The sequence below is a fragment of the Geospiza fortis genome, unplaced genomic scaffold, assembly GCF_000277835.1.
Source record: "Geospiza fortis unplaced genomic scaffold, GeoFor_1.0 scaffold35, whole genome shotgun sequence".
Classification (NCBI taxonomy): Eukaryota; Metazoa; Chordata; class Aves; order Passeriformes; family Thraupidae; genus Geospiza; species Geospiza fortis.
This window is the reverse complement of record NW_005054453.1, coordinates 610,156-629,248: the sequence shown is the minus strand read 5'-3', so window position 1 is coordinate 629,248 and position 19,093 is coordinate 610,156. Positions and strand designations below refer to the sequence as shown.

At 39.9% G+C, this 19,093-nt stretch overlaps 1 protein-coding gene across 1 annotated transcript in view; it reads left to right on the top strand.

Annotated features, from left to right (window-relative positions):
- TBC1D9 (TBC1 domain family member 9) overlaps positions 1–16,842 on the top strand; it is a 76,010-nt gene extending 59,168 nt beyond the window's left edge. The window contains exons 13-23 of the mRNA XM_014309803.2: positions 1,326–1,443; positions 2,363–2,648; positions 3,334–3,463; positions 6,626–6,724; positions 6,844–6,912; positions 8,199–8,439; positions 11,078–11,143; positions 12,388–12,474; positions 13,372–13,446; positions 13,586–13,686; positions 14,622–16,842. Coding sequence (XP_014165278.1) covers positions 1,326–1,443; positions 2,363–2,648; positions 3,334–3,463; positions 6,626–6,724; positions 6,844–6,912; positions 8,199–8,439; positions 11,078–11,143; positions 12,388–12,474; positions 13,372–13,446; positions 13,586–13,686; positions 14,622–15,332 — 1,983 coding nt within the window. The 3' untranslated portion in view covers positions 15,333–16,842. The remainder of the gene's footprint in view (positions 1–1,325; positions 1,444–2,362; positions 2,649–3,333; positions 3,464–6,625; positions 6,725–6,843; positions 6,913–8,198; positions 8,440–11,077; positions 11,144–12,387; positions 12,475–13,371; positions 13,447–13,585; positions 13,687–14,621) is intronic.
- Positions 16,843–19,093: the final 2,251 nt, after the last annotated feature.

Here is a 19,093-nt window from a genome sequence, read left to right as displayed (position 1 = left end):
TCACAGCTCAGTGCTGCAGAGAGGCAGGGATGCTGAGGCCAGAGGGATGTCACACAAGGGCCTGCTCTAACAGCAGTATTGGCAGCACACATTGAGAGAGATTTTCTGTAAGCATAATTTCTGCTCATAAAGCTAGAAACTGGACAGATGATAGCAGAGCTGTCTACAGAAAATGACAATGTACCCTGAAGAAAGGTTATTTTCATATTAACAAAAAATGCCCCCAAAACCAAAACACTTTGTGTTCAGCCTTAAATTTTTATTTATTTTTATCTATTTTTATCTGTCCATCTTATAGTGAAATGTTATTCAATGTATTAGTTATAACCCTCCAGAACCTCCTTTCTTCTTTCAATGATGCCATGTCATCATTCAAAACAATGAAAAGAAACAAAAACAGAAAACAACCGAAAAACCAAGCAAAAACCCCCCAAACACTTTGCAAAAAAGAAAGTATCCTAGGAGATATCACTGTGAGTCCTATCCATATATCTGTGGAGTTAATGCTGACCCCAGTGCATGGTTTTGAGGTTCTTATGCCCATAATTCAAGTCACTTTAGTTTCTGGTCCTAAATAATTCTTTCATACTATATAATTTTGGTTTATCACTAGGGCCTTTTTTTGCCTTCCTGCATACTTTTGCAAAGAAAAAACTTAAATTCATTAGTACTAAGAAGCCTTATTAATGTATGACTTTTAGGACTTCCAGATGCAACTTGAGTAAGTGCAAGCAGTTGTAACAGATACCATCATAAATTATTTAATAACACATGAGGTACTAAGTAATAGCTACAACACTTTTAAAGATTATTTAGCAGAGAAGCAGTAGAAAGGCATTTCAGCTCTGGTCCCTAAAGCTGTCACAGTAATTAATAACCTTGAGATTTGGTTCAGCTACAGTGAGAATTCAGGCACATCCCTGGTGCTGTGGGAGGTGTTTTGGCTGCACCAGACCCAGAGCATCTATGGCAGAATATCAGTAGCAGTGTAACAGATGCTTGCAGACCTGGCTCAGCCCTTGATTAGGTAGAAAAATCTTGATTTCTTAAAAAAAAAATCTGCAACACAAAACAAACAACCCCAAAAAAACGCACCAAAAAGCCCCAGTGAAACAACAACAAAACAAAAGAAAAGCCTTACAATTATTCTGTGATTTGAAGCTTTTTTAAGCCTTTCTTTGAGCACTGGGGAAACACTCCTGTTTTGACAGGGAAGTACTTGAACAGTTTGGGATCTGCAGGGAGAGATGTAGCTACTTTCCTAACCACTCTTCTGCCCAGGTACAGTGCTAGATATTAAATAATTGTATTTCCCTTTCTTTTAGGCTATGAATATTGTCACTTCAGTGCTCCTCCTTTATGCAAAAGAGGAGGAGGCTTTCTGGCTGCTGGTGGCTCTGTGTGAGCGTATGCTGCCTGACTACTACAACACAAGAGTTGTTGGTATGCTTTGGGGACATTTTTGAAATGACAGTATAAAACCTAACCAAATTAACTGGTGTTATTTGTACTGAAACAATGGGTAGGTGCATCTGTGCATGCTAGTGATGAGCCAGCTTGCTCAGGAGAATAAAGGCAATTTCCTAAAGAGGTAACGTTATTGTTAATAGTTTATCACCTACTTAGGATCAGATGACATTCTAAATTGGGATTAAGTAAAGTAGATTGTTCAGAAAAGGTGGGAGGCTGAAATTTGAGTTTTAAATGATCCAGTTAGCTGATTAAGGTAAGGTGGAAACAGGAGCTTTAGCAGTTTGCAGTAGGAGTCATTGTGCCTGTGCCTCTGATGTGAAAGGGCACAAGTATCAGAAAGCTGTTGTTGTCAGATGAGCTTCCTTGTGTATGTCAAAGACAGTGACTTCAGTTTATCATGGAATCTGTTTTTACTACATCTCACAAATACTTGAGATACCCAGCCTTCGAAATTATTCTTCCTGGCCTGTTTAAAACACTAATGTTGTGGCATGGGAATGTATAATACAGGGTTCTCTTGAAGTAAATCTGAACCCTCATAGTCACCCTGGCCTCATTCAACAGGTGATGCTGAGGTCTTACTCCAATTAGTAATGGTAATATCAGCCACTATTTAACTTCTGCTAGTGCTAGACCAAATCACTCTGTTCTTATTTATTATGAAGTGCATTATTAAAACAGAAAAAAACTTATTACCGTTCAATTTGTATGTATAGTAGTTTCATTGAGTCTGTTATTCATTTGAAAGTGAGAAAATGAGCATAAGCACATGCAAAATATTCTTAGGTTTTTAATTTATATATATAGAATATATAGATTTTTTTTCCTCCCCTAAATGGCAATGTATCAGTCGCTCCTGAATTAATTCAGCCTTATTTATCTTCAACAGGAGCATTGGTGGATCAGGGTGTCTTTGAAGAGTTGGCTCGTGACTACATTCCACAGCTTTATGACTGCATGCAGGATTTGGGTGTAATCTCCACTATCTCCCTGTCCTGGTTCCTCACTCTTTTCCTCAGTGTAATGCCATTTGAAAGTGCAGTGGTAGTTGTGGATTGTTTCTTCTGTGAAGGAATAAAGGTGATATTTCAGTTAGCACTCGCTGTCCTCGAAGCTAATGTAGACAAGTTGCTTAACTGTAAAGATGATGGAGAAGCCATGACAGTCTTGGGAAGGTATTTATTACAGAAAATTAAGTATCTTTGTGTTTGTGGTTTTGGTTTTTTTTTTTTTTGCTTGCTTTTCTGATTTGTATTCTATGTTGAAATAGTAAATTTAAACCAGTAGCGTATATGTAAATCTTTTACATACTTGTAGTCTCCTTTCATCCATGTAAGGTACTCCTTATATTGTTTTAAAATAATGCTAAGTGACCAACAAGATACAAATTCTTCTTTCAAGACATTTGAATAAACTTCCCAGACCTAGTTATAGAAATTTAACTTGATTCATTATTTTAGTGGATTGCATGAGTTTTGTTACTTCAGCCTGCTACCTGTTAAGTATTAAGAAAAAGCCTGGGTGTTAAGGAAAATTGTTTTGGGAATAGACTAAGTTGGACTCAGAAGAATTAGGTAGGATCTTGAACAAATAGATTTAAATGGCTTGAGTAATTTCATCAGAACTAGTGCTGCTGAGTGTAACCTCTCATTTTCTTGGGCTTGGTAGTGGTGTTTAGTTTTCCATATGCTTCTGGAACTTGGGAATTTTTTTCATAATAAATTTCAGTAGTATAACCTTAACTCTTCCTAGGCTTTATCACTTCTACATGTAATAATCAATATGTAACCTGTATGCTGTTAACCCTCAGAAGGGAGGGCATACTTGAATTTCTCATTTATTTTTTTTTTCCCCCACCAGATACTTGGACAGTGTAACTAATAAGGACAGTACTCTTCCTCCCATTCCTCATCTTCATTCCCTGCTCAGTGATGATGTAGAGCCTTATCCCGAGGTGGATATCTTCAGGCTAATCAGGTCTTCCTATGAGGTAGGATAAGACTTCTTAACAGGAACTTACCAACTAACACAGCTTCTGCTTCACAGAGGAGTTTGATACTCTAGTTTGGCTTTGCTTGAAACAGAAAGAACATAAAAGAAATGCAGACTCATCTGAGGAGCCTGAAATGGAGCAAGGAAGAGGAGTAGTTAGACTTTCTTCTTCTTTTAACCAAGACTTTTAATTGGAGCTGTTTTCAGAGAAGTTTGAGGCCTCAAAGGAGAGCAGCCCACAACCAAAAAGTGATCTACAAACAAAAGGCTGAACTTTTAATTTGAAAGGAGTTAATTCTCATTTAAGCTTTTTTGTGCTTTTCCAAACTGAAATAGTAGTGAAATCTGTATGATTTCAGAAGACCTTTCTTTTATCAGTGAAACTTTGTTTCTTTTGCCTTTCATTTACTTAAAAGTGCTGGTTGTGACCATGGGCCACTATATACTCTACTGTCACCAAAGCTAAAAGAAAATCCAAGTGAAAGGAGCTGCTAATAACTAATATCTATTAAAGGGCAGGACAAAGCCTACAAAACCAGCTAAAATCTGCAGACTGGTTTAATTGTCCTTAAATTTAAAAAAAAGCCATCAGTTAAAATATGTCTGGTTACACTGACATACCCATATTTCATAAAAGTCAAGGAACAACTGTAAAGATTTTTTTCTCTTTAATTTCCATTATTCCCTTCCATTGACATGGAGTTGATTTAGCAGTAGCACAGCTTTCTCAAAGGCACTTCCTATGCCCCTAAACCCCCCTTGCTTTAATATACCACATTTAATAAGGAAGTAGGCAGTCCTTAGTGTATTCTGTGCTGAAGGGAAAAGTGGATGATTGATAGATGTCAGAATGCCCAGGCAGGTGTTTATGTGAAGTTGTGTTTCCCATGCATTTTTCCATTTTCCTCATCAGGAAGATTGCTTTCATTGCCTTAACTGCTCTAAAATGACTCATCTGACTCCATGCAGAGCTAGTTTGTCTTTTTGGGGCTTTGGCAGCACGGAACCTTGTATGTCCTTCTAGGTAAATAACCAACTGCACTTCAGTATAATTAGGCAAAACAAGTAGCATGGTGAGTGAGGAACCATGAGGAAAGCAGGAGCTGGTTGCAAAGAGAGAATTCGTTTCAAGAAAGCTGCTGTTAATTAATTTATTTTAAAAAACCTTAATAATTCTATAGTAAACTATTAAGATTCAAAAACTTTAGGGCACCTGTTATACCTTTTATGTTTCTTGATTAGTTATGTGCACTCAGGGCTGGGAACTCACTGATAGCTTTGTTACAGCTACAAAGAATGAAATATAAACTAAACGAGCATATTTTTGTTAATTTTTAGAATTTAAACTGCTAAGAGTGCTTTCTGGGTGACCATCTGTTCTTAATCTTGTAGACATTTATAATTTAAAAATAATAGGAAGACCTATAGCTGAAGAAAACGTGGGGTTTTTTGAGACCTTTGCCTTCCCTCAAGCATACACACACCATCCCCAAGGAGAGGGGAAAACCTTGTCTCTTCCAGATTGTCCTGTGATATTTGTCATGGAAATGTGATCCGTCTGAGAACTTGATGGCACTGGGAAAGTTACAATACATGAATTGTTTTATGAACACCTGCTTTCCACCATGCTCTGCCACTGTCCAGCTCTTAGGTAATCATGTCAGATGCATATATGAGAAGTCTCCAGTGGAAGTTGAAAGGATGCAGAATTGCTTGGTAAATAAGAGATTAGCACCCCTCTCTGTGGTGATATTGAGCAGACTTTCTACTTTCGAAGAAGAAATTGTCTTTAAAGAAGAGAATATGCATAACGAGTGCATTTTATACTGCCGGTACTTTCTTAATTTACTGAAAATAATTTATCCTTCCATTCAATTTGCATGTAATTCAGAAGCCATGGATCCTGGTGTCATAATAATTACAGTAGAAGTGACTGAAATAATGCATAATAACTGCAGTTTTAAAAGCCTGTGCATAACTCACTAGCTGTCTGTGGAGTGTAGACGCATAATCAGAGCTGTTTCATGTTTAACTCATTTAGTTTGTGTGTTAGCTAGTTAGCTGATTACTGGAATAGCTGTGGCCTCAGAAGATCTGTCATTTTAAGGTTTTGTGAATAACTGAAATACCTCTGTGATACCTGATACTCATGAATGTTTATCTACATTCTGTTTTTGTCAAAAGACTTCTTTATCTGCAACATGCTCACAAGTACATGAAGCGTTTTTTTACTCCCTAGGGACATGATAAAGATGAGCACCTTTATAGATAAATGCAGCTTTAGCATGAATTTCATTTTACAAGGATATGCCAGCATATTTGGACCTGCTTATGTAGATGCATTTGCACTGGAAATATAAATCCATCTTGTATGAAAGTGTGTCCTGCCACCCCTTTGTGCTTTCCATGTGGTGTAGTTGATGTCTGGCATTGTTGTTCCTGCTGATCATCTGTGCATTCCTAAGTGTGTGGATTTTGGATGGCAAGAAACTTCTGCTTGTAATACTTCTACAAAAATGAATCTTAGGGATTAGGCATTCCTCTGCATGTGAAAACATGAAATATTATTCCTAATAGGTTTTCCCCCTATGATGCTTTTGTAGTATGTGCAGGAGCTCCCTGACACTGTTATGTGCATTATGGAAAAAACTTCTGAAAATAAGAGAAGGGTATTAAAGAGCACATTTTCCTAGTGGCAGTTGCATTCTTGCTACTTTGTTTCAGATCCTCAGAAGGTAAGGACTGCTGTACTGTCTCAGCCATTAGAGATCCAGTTAGTTTAATATTCTCTTTCTGTTGTGATTATGAGACATTCCAGGACAAGCTGAAATAGAGCTCTGCAGGAGGAGTTGCGAAACAATCTGTTCACAGGGATGTTGTAAGCAAGAAGTTTCTACATACTGAGATTACAGTTTGAACTGAGAGAGTTTGAAATTGAGTAAAGACCTTTCAAATTAAAATAAATTATTGGGAAAAATAAAATCTAGTGATATACTCGTAAAGTCTTTGTAATTTTGTAATGTGTATGAAAAATGCGTTAACAGCAGTTTCATTTGTGGTACATCATATAATTAAATCAACTTTCTAATAAATTAAAGGCAAGCTGAATATTTTGAATATTAATACACAGACAATCATGTACTACTTTTTCTCTTTCAAGAAATTTGGAAGTATCCGGGCAGATTTAATTGAACAAATGAGATTCAAACAAAGACTGAAAGTCATCCAAACCCTCGAAGATACGACAAAGCGCAATGTGGTCAGTACTGAAATAATGTTCTTTGCACATAATACGTTTAGTCAGTTTCTGAACTTAACATAGCTTTCCAGTGAAACATGAATTTCATGTCTGTAACTGTTAATGTTGTGTTTCAAAAGGTACGAACTATTGTGACAGAGACTTCTTTTACCATCGATGAACTGGAGGAGCTGTATGCGCTTTTCAAGGTAAAGCTGAGTGAAGATAAGATCATGTGCCTCTAGGAAGTGTAAATGTTCATTTTTGCTGTGGGACTCTGTCTTTTCTAAGCGCCAAGTCAAGTCTGTCAGTTGTTATTTGGTATCTTGATACAAACTTGAATTAGCTGCTGTATTATTGATATACAAAAAAATCCTAAACTCAAGCAGCTTTTAAAACATCGGGGAAGGTTCAGTTCACTAATTGATTTGTCCATGGAAAAAAATATATACTGCTAAAAGTATAAAATGAAAAATTGGAGAGAGGCTTTTGATCAGTCATTAGAAACTAAACATATGTGTCTCTCTACCTGACCCAAATTTTGGAATTTATCACAATTATTCTGTTATCTCTGATAGTTAATACTTTTGTATAGCAGTAGCTGATTTTTGCCATTGTTAATGCTTTAATGCTTTAAATGGGAATTTAATGCCACAAAGTGATGTGTCTTCGTAAGTTGGTTGTACAGCAGTGCCATTAGATCCACAAATTTAAAGGTGAGCATTTGAATGTGTTAGCTTCACCTTCATGCACGCTGTCTTAAGTTACTTTCTTCCTCCGTTTTGTTATAACAAGAGATCTTTTTTTTTAATATCATGAAGAATTTATATCCTGTTAATTTCCCGTCTGTAACAAGAAGTCCAAGTTGTCCAAATCCTGCAGTGCCTTCTTTCAGTCTTCCATGAAGTCAGTGAGACCAAGTCCAACAGTCTTCTCTGGTTAATCACTGTGCAGTGCTGGGATCTTTTTCTCTAAGCTTCTGAATTATTTTGAATTAGATTCTGGCAAAATCAGCCCCAGAACCTCCACTGACTTCAGTAAGACTGAAAGAACAGTACATTATTCACTGTTTTTGAGAATCTACAAAAAATATTTCAAATGAACAGCTATTTTCATATGAGTAAGGGTTAAATAAGGATTTCATGAGCCTTCTGACTTAGCTGCATGATGAGGGTGACCAAGCACAACAAGCCTGGGAAGTCACAGCTCTGGCCAAAACAGATATTTCATGTTTCATCTACCTGAAAGGCAGGAAAAGTTTTGCTTTATCTTCTTTTTTCCATTTTTTTTTTAATAAAGGGATGTTTTTTTTATGCTGTTTAGAGGAGAAACCCCTTCCAAAAGCAGAAGGGCTGGATAAATTGAAATGCATCTGTTATCTCGCATTGTTTTAAGAATGCATGTGGGAGAGTTGTTTGGGATTGTTTTTGTCATGGAGAGTGATGAATTGTTTCTAAAGGTGCTGACAGTGTCATGGTGTTTGCCTTCTGTTCAGGCAGAGCACCTGACGAGCTGCTACTGGGGAGGAAACAGCAATGCCACGGAGCGGCACGACCCCAGCCTGCCGTACCTGGAGCAGTACCGCATTGACTTCGAGCAGTTCAAGGGCATGTTTGCCCTCCTCTTCCCCTGGGCCTGTGGCACCCACTCAGACACACTGGCTGCCCGCTTGTTCAGGCTTCTGGATGAGAACGGAGATCTGCTCATCAACTTCCGTGAATTCGTCTCTGGACTAAGTAAGGAGGATGCACAGCGCTTTCAAACTAACGTGACAAACCGTCTTGTTTCTGTTCAGCTCATTTTATCATGCCTGTGACAGTGGTTCCCTCAGACCTTAGCAGGTGAATCTACACTAGGCACTGGTGTATCACACTGGGAAAAGGACAATACATGAGCAGATCCATTAGGATCTGAGGATTTCACCGACTGCTAACTCTCAACACAAAATCTAACAGCAACACAGGTGCTTAACGGTGTAGTTCCCCTAGGCATTAGTTAGAGTGTGAAGTACTACCTCTCTTGCTTCTGAAGTCAGTAACCAAAACTGCAGAGAGCGGTTTGGAAGTCCCCTGAAAAGGAGAAAATGGAGGTACAGGTCAGAGAGGGAGGCTTGTATGTTTTTAGTCTTGAAGAAGCAAGATTTCAGGACATGAAACCCGACGTTGCGAGGCCCAGGATTAACGTGAGGAAGCAAAGATGAGGCAGGAGCCGGCCCCTCCTTTTTTAAATATAGCAGGAGTTGTTTGCTCTAAGTGACCAACATCTCACCATCTACCACGTGTCATTTCGTGGCAATGTGGAATTTCTGCCAGCTCTATATTTTGATTCTTTTTGAGAGTGAAAAGGTTTCCTTGTCTGGCTTTCAGCAACTCTTGGTTAATTAACAGTATGTTGAAGCATTAGGGCTCCAAATGCAGCCTTGCATTAAAACCTCTGTACAGAAGTAGTAGCACTTGTTCTCTTGTAAGTGCAAAATAGCTCTGACAGTAAAACTGGCTGCACACCTCCCTTTCACACCACCCCAGAAATCCCAGTGTTTCCTGTGATGCAGTGATTTGTGTTTGAGGTACTGTTCCATGTAACACACTGGGGCCTTTTGAGGACCCAAAATTAACTACTCTTCCAGTTTCCAGGATGCTGTCAGTAACAGTCAACCAGCTATTGATTGAGACAGCAAATTTTGGAACCAATAAGGAGTAAGAAGAACAAGGGCCAGTATGGAGCACTGTGAACAGAAATTTATGTAAAATGCACAGATGTGGCTATAAGCCAACATGACTGAACTAAAATCTTCAATGGGCAAAACAATCAAATGTGCTCATTCTGAAATCTCATATTTTTCAGAAACTAAGCCCACTGTGGTGTAATTTGAAAACCACCTTTTTTTTTCCCCTAAAAAGTAAATCAACTCTGCTGACACCTTTTTCAGTTGAGAAGCACATGAGTGGTAAGAAGGACAGCATAGTCAACAAAAGAACAATGGGACCTGTTTGAGCATATTTCACCATGCCCCAGGACTTTTAATCATTCAATTTCTTTTTCATTGTCCCTACAACAAGTAGCTCAAGAACCTCCTACTTCAGGTGCCTCTAGGGCCTCAGCTGAGAAAAGATGGAATAACTTCATGTATTCTTTATGTTTACTCTGTGCCCTGTTACAATAATATACTCCAGATATAGGAGTGGTTTGCCCAATGAGTTGTGCTGCTCAGAAGAGGGTTTCGGCCTTGGTTAGGAGCTCTTTAAGTTATTCACTCTTGACAAAGCTCCCCTGCACTCCTGTAACACACTGGATTATTGCACGACAGCTGTTGACTGCACATCCAAGTAAGCTACAGAGCCCTGAATCCTGTTTTGCAGTTCCCTGTTGATGGAGGATGCAGAAGTGCAGCCCATTCTGTCCTTTGGTTATGTCATGTTGCCTTTGCCAGAAGAGAATGCATTATCTGCATGGTGTGGTATACCAGATGGGAACATAATGAGGTTTTGTGCTTAAAAAGGACCACGTTGAAAGCAAAATGGCTAATGTAGTTGTGCTCAACTTTTTTTTGGCCTAACATCTGTATTTATTGGAGTGTTAAGCTTTACAAGAGACTGTGATTGTTAGTACTTGCCACACCAGACTGTAGTTTGCATAGCAGAGGTGCATTGACACAGTCACCTATAAGGTAAAGTACATCTCTACACAATCTAATTAGTAGAAGTTAGTTCATTTATTTGTGGATGGCATGTCACAACAAGTGAGATGTATGAAAAAGTCTGATTATCTGTTATTTAGTTACTTGAAAACTAACTACTGTCCATTTAATTAATTGGAAGGAGGGGCTTCAATAGACCTCTTGGATTTCATACAGCTAATTCTGCTGTAGACCAGAAACAAGTAAGGGCTTGATGTGGAAAAATCACTAGAAAGCATTGCCTGAACATCAATTTAGCCCATGGCTAAGCTATGATGAATGCTGTTTATTTGAATTTATCTCTTTTTAAAAAAATTTTTTGGTAAATATCTTACTGCTCTGAGACATGTGATGTTGTTATTAGATCCTCAGATCAGAAAGTTTGAAGTCCACACAAAAAAGGTCTTGTTAAGTTCCAGCTGGAGGCCTTTCTGAGTGATAATGCCATAACCATAGGCAGAGTTTTATGAAATAGGCATTTAAAAAAGGACCCAAGATTGAAGTACAAAATTCAGGGTAGATTTGTCTGTGTTCTCTTACTGTTTTTACTGTATGAAGTCGAGTGACTGCCTTATGACCTTGAGCTTTAGAGGGGTACAGTGCTTCCCAGAGTGAATGTAGCAGCTGTTATTGTGGCAATAACAAATAAAATGGCACAGAATGCTGACTAGTAATGTACTGCATGTAATGTTGTTCAGGTGCAGCTTGCCATGGAGATCTTACAGAGAAGCTGAAGCTACTGTATAAAATGCATGTTTTGCCTGGTAAGTAAATCATGTTAAAATAGCTCTTGTTTTGCTGAGAACAGGAATTTGGAGCAGAGTTGTTTATGACTGGCTCTCCCAATGAAAAATTAATTTGTGAGAATTACTGTATCTGTTTATGCAGCAGTAAAATAAGGAAGCTTCTACTCTCACCAGACAGATTTGGAAAGTCTGAAAGCACCCTCACAGCCCTCAATTGCTCCCTCCACAAACATATAAATGTCTCTTGCCTGTTTAGCTGGGGTTGGTGATACCCTCCCAGCATAAGTCCAGTGTTCTTCAGCATATGTTACCACAATGCACTCCATTTAAGAGTTGGAAAATTCAGCTAGTTTGAAATGTTCCTGCATGTCCTGGCTCCTCATTTCTGTCCCCAGGCTTTCTTCTTGGTTTCCCCTCTGGGCTGGCACAGCTGTTTGCAGGGAGAAGCTGCAGATTGTTTCATAGATGTGTTTTCCAGGGAGCTGTACAAACCTGGACTCTGCTAAGTGAGAGAAGCAGTTCAGGGTGGAGAGGGAATGAAAACACCTCAGAACAGTTCTGAAAATTCTCTGCAGGAGCTGTGTCCTCTCTGGCTTGTCAAGCACATGCCATATAGAACCTGCTGCTGCCCTTACTGAGCATTGCTGCTGCTTGGGTAGTTTAATTCTTGTGCACATCTACATGCTGTGGTAAACATATCTAAAAACTTTGAGAGGACATTCCCCTTTGTCTGCTTTGAGCATGGCTGATTGCTCCCAGCTGGTTTTGCTTGGAGGTAGGCCTGAGTGATTCAGTAATTTAAATGGGAAAAACTACTTCTAATACTTTCTAAAAATACTTAAAATTAAAAAAGACATCGAACTATTACCAAAAATATCTGGTTTTAAGAATGCAGTTTCTCATATCTGGGGACTGGCAAGCTCATTCCAAATGATGACAGATTGTTTCAAGGTAGGAAAGAGGGCAAGCCCTGCTTAGGACACGCTGAGCTGTACAGAAGAAAGTAATGGAAGTTGGCCTGGGAAGATGGGTAAGCCAGCCTCTGGAAACAAACAGCTCCTTGTGATACAGTATTGGATGTTGGGAAGGAGACAATTCAGGTCCAGTTGTTCATCTCCTGTGAGTTAAAAGGAGATGATTCCTAGCACATCACACCCTCGTACTTCTAGAAACCTGCATTCTGAATGTATTAATGGAAATATCTTTCAGTTTTTAATTAAAGGGTGAAATTTTTAATGGAAGAATCTTACTGTGTTGCTTAGATCCATCCCCTGAGCAAGAAGAGCCAGACTCTGCTTTTGAAGCTACTCAGTACTTTTTTGAGGACATCACACCAGACTGTACACATGGTAGGCATCTTTTGTCTCGGGCATGAGAAGATGAGGTGATGCATTTCAATCAACACATCTTTTTAGGGAGCTACTTTTAAATTGGATTAAACTTTGTTAGCAAAGTATTCTCTGTAAAAAGCATTATGAAGCATTTGTATATGTGTTGCTATCTTGAGAGGTGCAGGCATGTGTTCACTCAGTCCCCCTGAATTGTGCATTGCAGAAGTACTTGTAGAATAACTCCGTGTGTTGTAGTAGGAGTAATTTTGTGAAGAACAAGAATAAATAGATTGGCTTTCAAGATGTATTTGGATCAGAACTTAAAACATTCTAAAACACTGAGAGCAAAAGATACATCAAAATGCAGTCCAGCAGTTTGAAATCTCATGTGCCCTAATGAGAGCCAGGGTCTCATCACTTCTGCTTTATTGACTTTCTCTTTCTTGCTTTACTTGATGTGAAGTTTCTTTTTGATTCAAGACAAATATAACCCATCCTTCAGGTTATAAGTGGGAGGAAAGTTGTTTGAAAATACAGGTAAGAGTTAATAGTCCAGAAGTGGCAATTTCAAGTCCTGAGAGGCAATAGAGGATGCACTAGTATAATCACCAAACATGTATCATGCCAGGAGGTGTGTTGTGTTAGCATGGGTTAATCATTGTACTGTGTGGACAAAACCTAAGGTTGTCCCAGCCTAAGTAGTGATAGTATAAATTAAATTGAATTTATGGGCAGGTTTAAGGGTAAACAAAGCCATAATTTATACCTGTAATTTTTACTCTGCTTTGTTTTGCAGAGCTGGTGAATATTTGTAAACGTTTTGTTATTTTGCACTGTGCACATGAAAACAATGTCTGTATCTAAACCTAAATCTAAACACTGATCTCTCTCTCCCCCTACCCCTCCACTTCCTAGTTGTTGGCCTAGAGAGCAGGAACAAACATGGAGTAGATGATGGGTTTGTTACAGTGAGTCTGAAAACAGACAAAGGTATGCCTGGTGTCTCCTTGTGAGTTACATCTTTCATTTCATGTAAAGATGCTCCTTTTGAAAATGGGGAATAAAGGTAATAATTTGAGCTCTCTTCATGGACTTTTTCCTCCATCTCTGGGTAATTTGTTGGCAATAGGCAAGAAGAGCTCACAAGAGAATCGAAATTACCTGAGAATGTGGAGCCAAGAGAATAAATCCAAAGCAAAAAACACAAAGGACTTACCCAAGCTGAACCAGGTACTTCCGCTGCCACTTTTCATTAAATTTAAACTTTCTTCACATATCTGTAAATATTCAATGTATTAACACTGAACAGAGGTTTTATTTTGAGCAGATACTTTTTTACCAGAGTAGCAGTCAGCTGATTGCAGAAGTTTATTGTTTACAAAATACTTTTAACTGGCATTCAGCTCCCAAAACATCCCAAAAATGAGATAGACGCATATAGGAATGGTAAAATGTATTATTTTGATCCTTAGACAAAGGATGTGACGCTGAATATCACCAGCCAGCTCTTAATGCCTAATAAGCATAACCTGAAAGTAGTATTTTATGTTTTGTAATTTGTACTGCTAGTCTCAATCCCCTCAGGTCCACAGCTGCTGAGGAGGAGGAGACCCACTGGGATAGCTCTTTGCTCCAGAGCATGCAGGGAAGGTTTATTTCCTGTAGAACAGTGATTCTTACTTAAGGTAGCCCTGAGCAAATCTTCCCATCTAATTTATCAGTTTTGAATTTCAAATACTTGTATCCAACTAAGTTACTCCTGTCAGCTAAGTGCTGCAGCACTTCATTTTTCATTACTTCTCATCAGTTTTAGCAAACCCTTAGTTATACTTAGCATCGTTCCTACAAGAAAATCCACCAAAACCAATGCAGAGTGTCTCTCTGCTCACCCTCTGTTGCCCTCCTGTGGCTGCAGAGAAGTGTATTTGTGGTATGTTGGACAAAACATCCCATAATTTATTCTAAATACCTTTGAGAGAGGCAGCACATCTGACTGCCCAGTCATAGAATATGCTTCCTAGACTGCACCTGCATTATTTCAAATTTCACTTTAGTCGCATAAACTCTTGTGTCCTGCTTTAATCCCAGTGTTTTAAAACTGGTTTGGAAGATGTCAGCATGATTTTTTCGTGCTCTCGTTAATGTTACTTCCCCCCTGTGTTTAGGGGCAGTTCATTGAGCTGTGCAAGACAATGTACAACATGTTCAGTGAGGACCCCAACGAGCAGGACCTGTACCACGCTACAGCTGCCGTGACCAGCTTGCTCCTGGAGATCGGCGAGGTTGGGAAGCTCTTCAGCATGCAGCCCCCCAGTGACACAGACAGCAGCAGAGCCATTCAGAGCGAGCTGTTCCAGAAGAAGGAGCACCACCAGTGCCCCCTGGAGCAGCACAAGGCGTTCCGGGGCAGCCTCGGGGCCGCCGAGGAGGAGGCCGCTGGCTCCGACGGCGCCCTGGGCATGCAGATGGAGGACATCAAGCTGGAAGACTCTTCTCCCAGGGACAATGGAGCCTGTTCTTCCATGCTCATTTCCGATGACGACACGAAGGACGACAGCTCCATGTCCTCGTACTCGGTGCTGAGCGCGGGCTCGCACGAGGAGGAGAAGCTGCACTGCGAGGACATCGGGGAGGACACGGTGCTGGTGCGCAGCAGCCACGCGCCCGCCCTGCGCAGGAGCACCAGCATCGACAGGGACTGGGCCATCACCTTCGAGCAGTTCCTGGCCTCCCTTTTGACTGAGCCGGCGCTGGTCAGGTACTTTGACAAGCCTGTGTCCATGATGGCGAGGATCACTAACGCTAAAAACATCAGGATGAGGGGCAAACCGCTCACCTCGGCCAGCGACTATGAAATCTCTACTATGTCGGGATAAAAGGCAGTCGGGTTTTTTATTTCATTTTTTCTTTTTATTCTCTATTTATTAGTAGCTGGCAGAGGCCCTGCTATTTTCAAAACATAGTTGTTTTCACTAATGTGAAAATGTTGGGGTGCAAACATAATTATCTTCAAGTATAATCACTCTTTCTGTGGGAAATGTTACACATGCAAATTTTATTCAAGATGCAGAAAAAAAATGCTTGTCAGTGGAGTGTGTGTATTATTAATATTGCTGTCTGTGTATAACGGTAAAGATTAGTTATTAATTTCTAAATGTAAACTTAATGCCAATATTTATGAGCATTTTTAAAATAGGCATATATAGAGATCTGACGCTTGGGGAAAAGAAGCCCAACAAAATGGGAAGAACCTAAAGTTTAAAGAGACACTGTCAACCTGAAAAGGACCTCAGGTGAAAATAAGTTCCAGGCAACATTCTTGAATCATAATTTTATTTAGTTTTTTGGGTTTTTTTCCAAAGAGGAATGCTTTGATTTTACTTTTCTGAGTATATGAAAGACCACTTCAGTGACACCTGCCTGGCTCCTAACTTCCTGTGCCTGAGGCTGGTATGCTCAAGTGCAAGTGAGAAGCCCATCCCAGCCTAGCTGCCAAATCAGGCAAAAGTGGATAAATGTGATGGTTTCTGCCCATTTGCCTTTCCCTGGGTGCAGCAGAGAGAAAACCCTTTCCCAGCTGGGGCCACCAAAGGCAGATCTCCAGCATGACCCTGCCCAGGGCTGTGGACTTGGAAGCTTTGCTGGTGTTCTCCAAAGTGTATGCAGGTCCCAGAACAGATTGGTAGAGTCTCTTTTCAAAATTTGAAGTCTGTTTTTAAAAGCTTAGGAAAAAAAAAGTATATATATATATCTGCTTCTAAGGCTGGATCTACAGCACATATAGCTTAGTTCTTAAAACTAACCTTTACCACCAACCTATCATATCCTTGTTAGATTAAGAAAATAAAAGCCTGTATTGCATAAGTCTTTATTTACTACAGTGTAAAGCAGCAGTAATGAAAAGAAATCTGCAAGATAATGTAACTGAATGTTTAAATCTTACTGAGAACACTGTCACTTTATATGAAATGAATAGTATCCTGTATTGACTTACTGAATAGTGTGTTAAAATGAAAACTGGAGCACCTGCACTTTGAATCCTTGCTTTTTTATACAGGTACTTGGGATTTTTTTTTTTAGATTTTGTTAGCTGTTTTTTAATTCATATTTGTTCGTTTCAGGATCATGCCTACATGCCTAATCTTTATTTGCTCTTTTGAGAATATTTTCTGTAGAATACTGTTGATTTTTATACTCCTGTATAATACTGCATCCACGTAACTTGCAGATTTTTTTAGCACAAGCTATGTTTAATTCTTTTGTTTTAAAAGAATGCTTTTAAACTGTCAGATTAAGTGGTTTTTAACCACAAATAGGTAATGTGAACAAATGAAGTACACTGCACAGATTTGATTTTTAACTATTAAAGTCATGCTAGAGGGAAAATGAGGTGGTTGTGCTTTATTACCCAGACAAATGTTAGTATGTCTACTGGTAACAGTATGAAAAAGCACTGTAGCCTTTCTGCTGTGACTGTGGATGGGTTTACATATGTGTCAAATAATGATATTAATCTGAAGCCATAATCACCATTTTGAATGCTACTACTTTGTTTTAATTAAGAAGCCAAAGCCAGAGTGGGGGCTTTATTACAATGTCTGGCAGCTGAATAAGCTGTCATGGAAATCTTCAGCACTAAGAATTAACATCTTTAAGTGGACTACTGACCTTTTTAAGTTTGCAGATCCCTAAAGTATTTCTCTGTAAGGTGTCTGTTATGTTAAAGTGAATTTAAGCCTATCAGCAAGCTTACACACACCCCTAGGGACACACAGGACACAGCTCCAAAACATTTTTCTCTCAGGAGCTTGTCAGCTTTGTTCCCACCCCACCCACACAGCAGGGGATGCAGTGGTTGACAAGAATTATTTTGCTGTTCGGGCTCCTGTAACAAGAAGAGGCAGCCACAAGTGGATCTCTGGTCAATTTACAAGGCAACTTTTTTTCTTTCGTTTTGCTCCTTACCCTCCTGAGCACATCAGCAAAGCTGCCAGGTGTGAGCCAGGTCCTCTTTAAGAATGCATTGCTATAGGTAGCAGGCAGGTGAGCTGATCTTCCCCAGTTTTGTTGGGATCAGGTGCCCACTTGATCAGGACCACCTGGAAGTTGCCTGTTTGATGACAAGCTCTGCTGTGCCCTGTTCTTTAGGAGCAGTGTGGGAGCTGGTGAACAGAAAGCTACACAAGAATTCAGCTGGTGAATTATAAAATACAATGGTGTGAAACTTTGGGGAAATGTTAGTATTTTTAAAGGCTTACTGTATGTGCAGCTATGCTACACAGAAAGTGAGTATGGCTTCAGAAGTACCTATGTCTTGTGCTTGGATATGCAATCTATTTATTCTGTGAATTGTAGAGTTCAGTTGGGGCTGCTATTTTAGAGCTTTTGGTAGGTTATTTTATACAGAACTTCCACTACTAAAAAAAAGAAAAAAAAAAGGAATTTGAGAATACTATTTCTTTATGGCTTTTCTTCCAGTCTGTCTTTCAGCTCAGTCAGAAGCTGTTAACACCTGGAAGTTCTGTGGCACTTACCTCCTTCATTGTAGCATCTTGCAGCTCCTGAGTTCCAGGTGTTAGAGATGAGGGTTGAGACTCGCAAACATTTTTGTTGTGTGAGTTGTGTTACACTGATAAGAAGCTCACTATGTGGTGTATCGAACCTACTGGAAAAATGACATCCAAACGGTTGCAAAGAGAGAAGCACTTTGTGAGTTCTTACACAGCGATGCTGGAGCTTCTGTTACAGTAGAAGTCAGGTGGTGTGTCAAATTCAGATGGTGGAGGCTGGTGTGGGATATGTGGTGTGGCATAGAAGGAACTGTGGGAGAGAACAGGAGCAGCTTGAAAGCAGCTGGTCAGGCAAAGAGGGTGCTTCTGCTTGGAAGGCTGTGTAGCCAGGTCTGGCCCCTCCCAGGTACTCCTCAAGCTGCTGGGGGAGGGCCTGGCAGAGGGGCTTCGTTCCTCACCTCCCATTTTGCAGCATCAGAATGGACCTGTGGTAACTGGGTTTGTCAGCAGTAGCTGCCATACAGGAACTGACAAAAAAGCATCAGGAGGGGTTTTAATTCCATCAGAATGCTTACAGCAACACAAGGAGGCTGCTGCATAAACACAAATCTGCAGCTTGGTGAATGCAGGAGCAGTAGGTCAGAGAAGTGTACTGAAGGCAGGGAGAACAGCTCCACCTGTTGCACGTGCCCTGGTGAATCCCAGTGCTGCTGCTCTGCAAACTTCTGGCATCCCTGTAGTGCCCAGTCTGCTCCAGTTCTTGGTAATCCAGTAACAAGGGATGCTGTGGCTAGAAGGCACCTTTTATCAGAAATTGGATATTAACAGTAAAAAGTAGTTGATGTGTTGTGCCCATTTTGGTAAGAAACATGGACTAGTTGGGCACAGAGCAAAACATTTTGAAAAATGAGAAAATACTGAGGAATGGTGTATGAGTTGGTAGGTCAGCTCAGCCTTTGGCAGAGTGTGCCATGGTACTTGGCTTGGCTACTGGATGAGGTTCCAGTGTTCCTTCAAATCCTGGTGTCAGCTCGTGGTGCTGGGGGAAAAGACTGGTCTGAGACTGGAGCTCACCAGTTTAGCTGAGCAGGAGTGTTATGGTGAGACTGAAACTGAGGCAGTTGTAT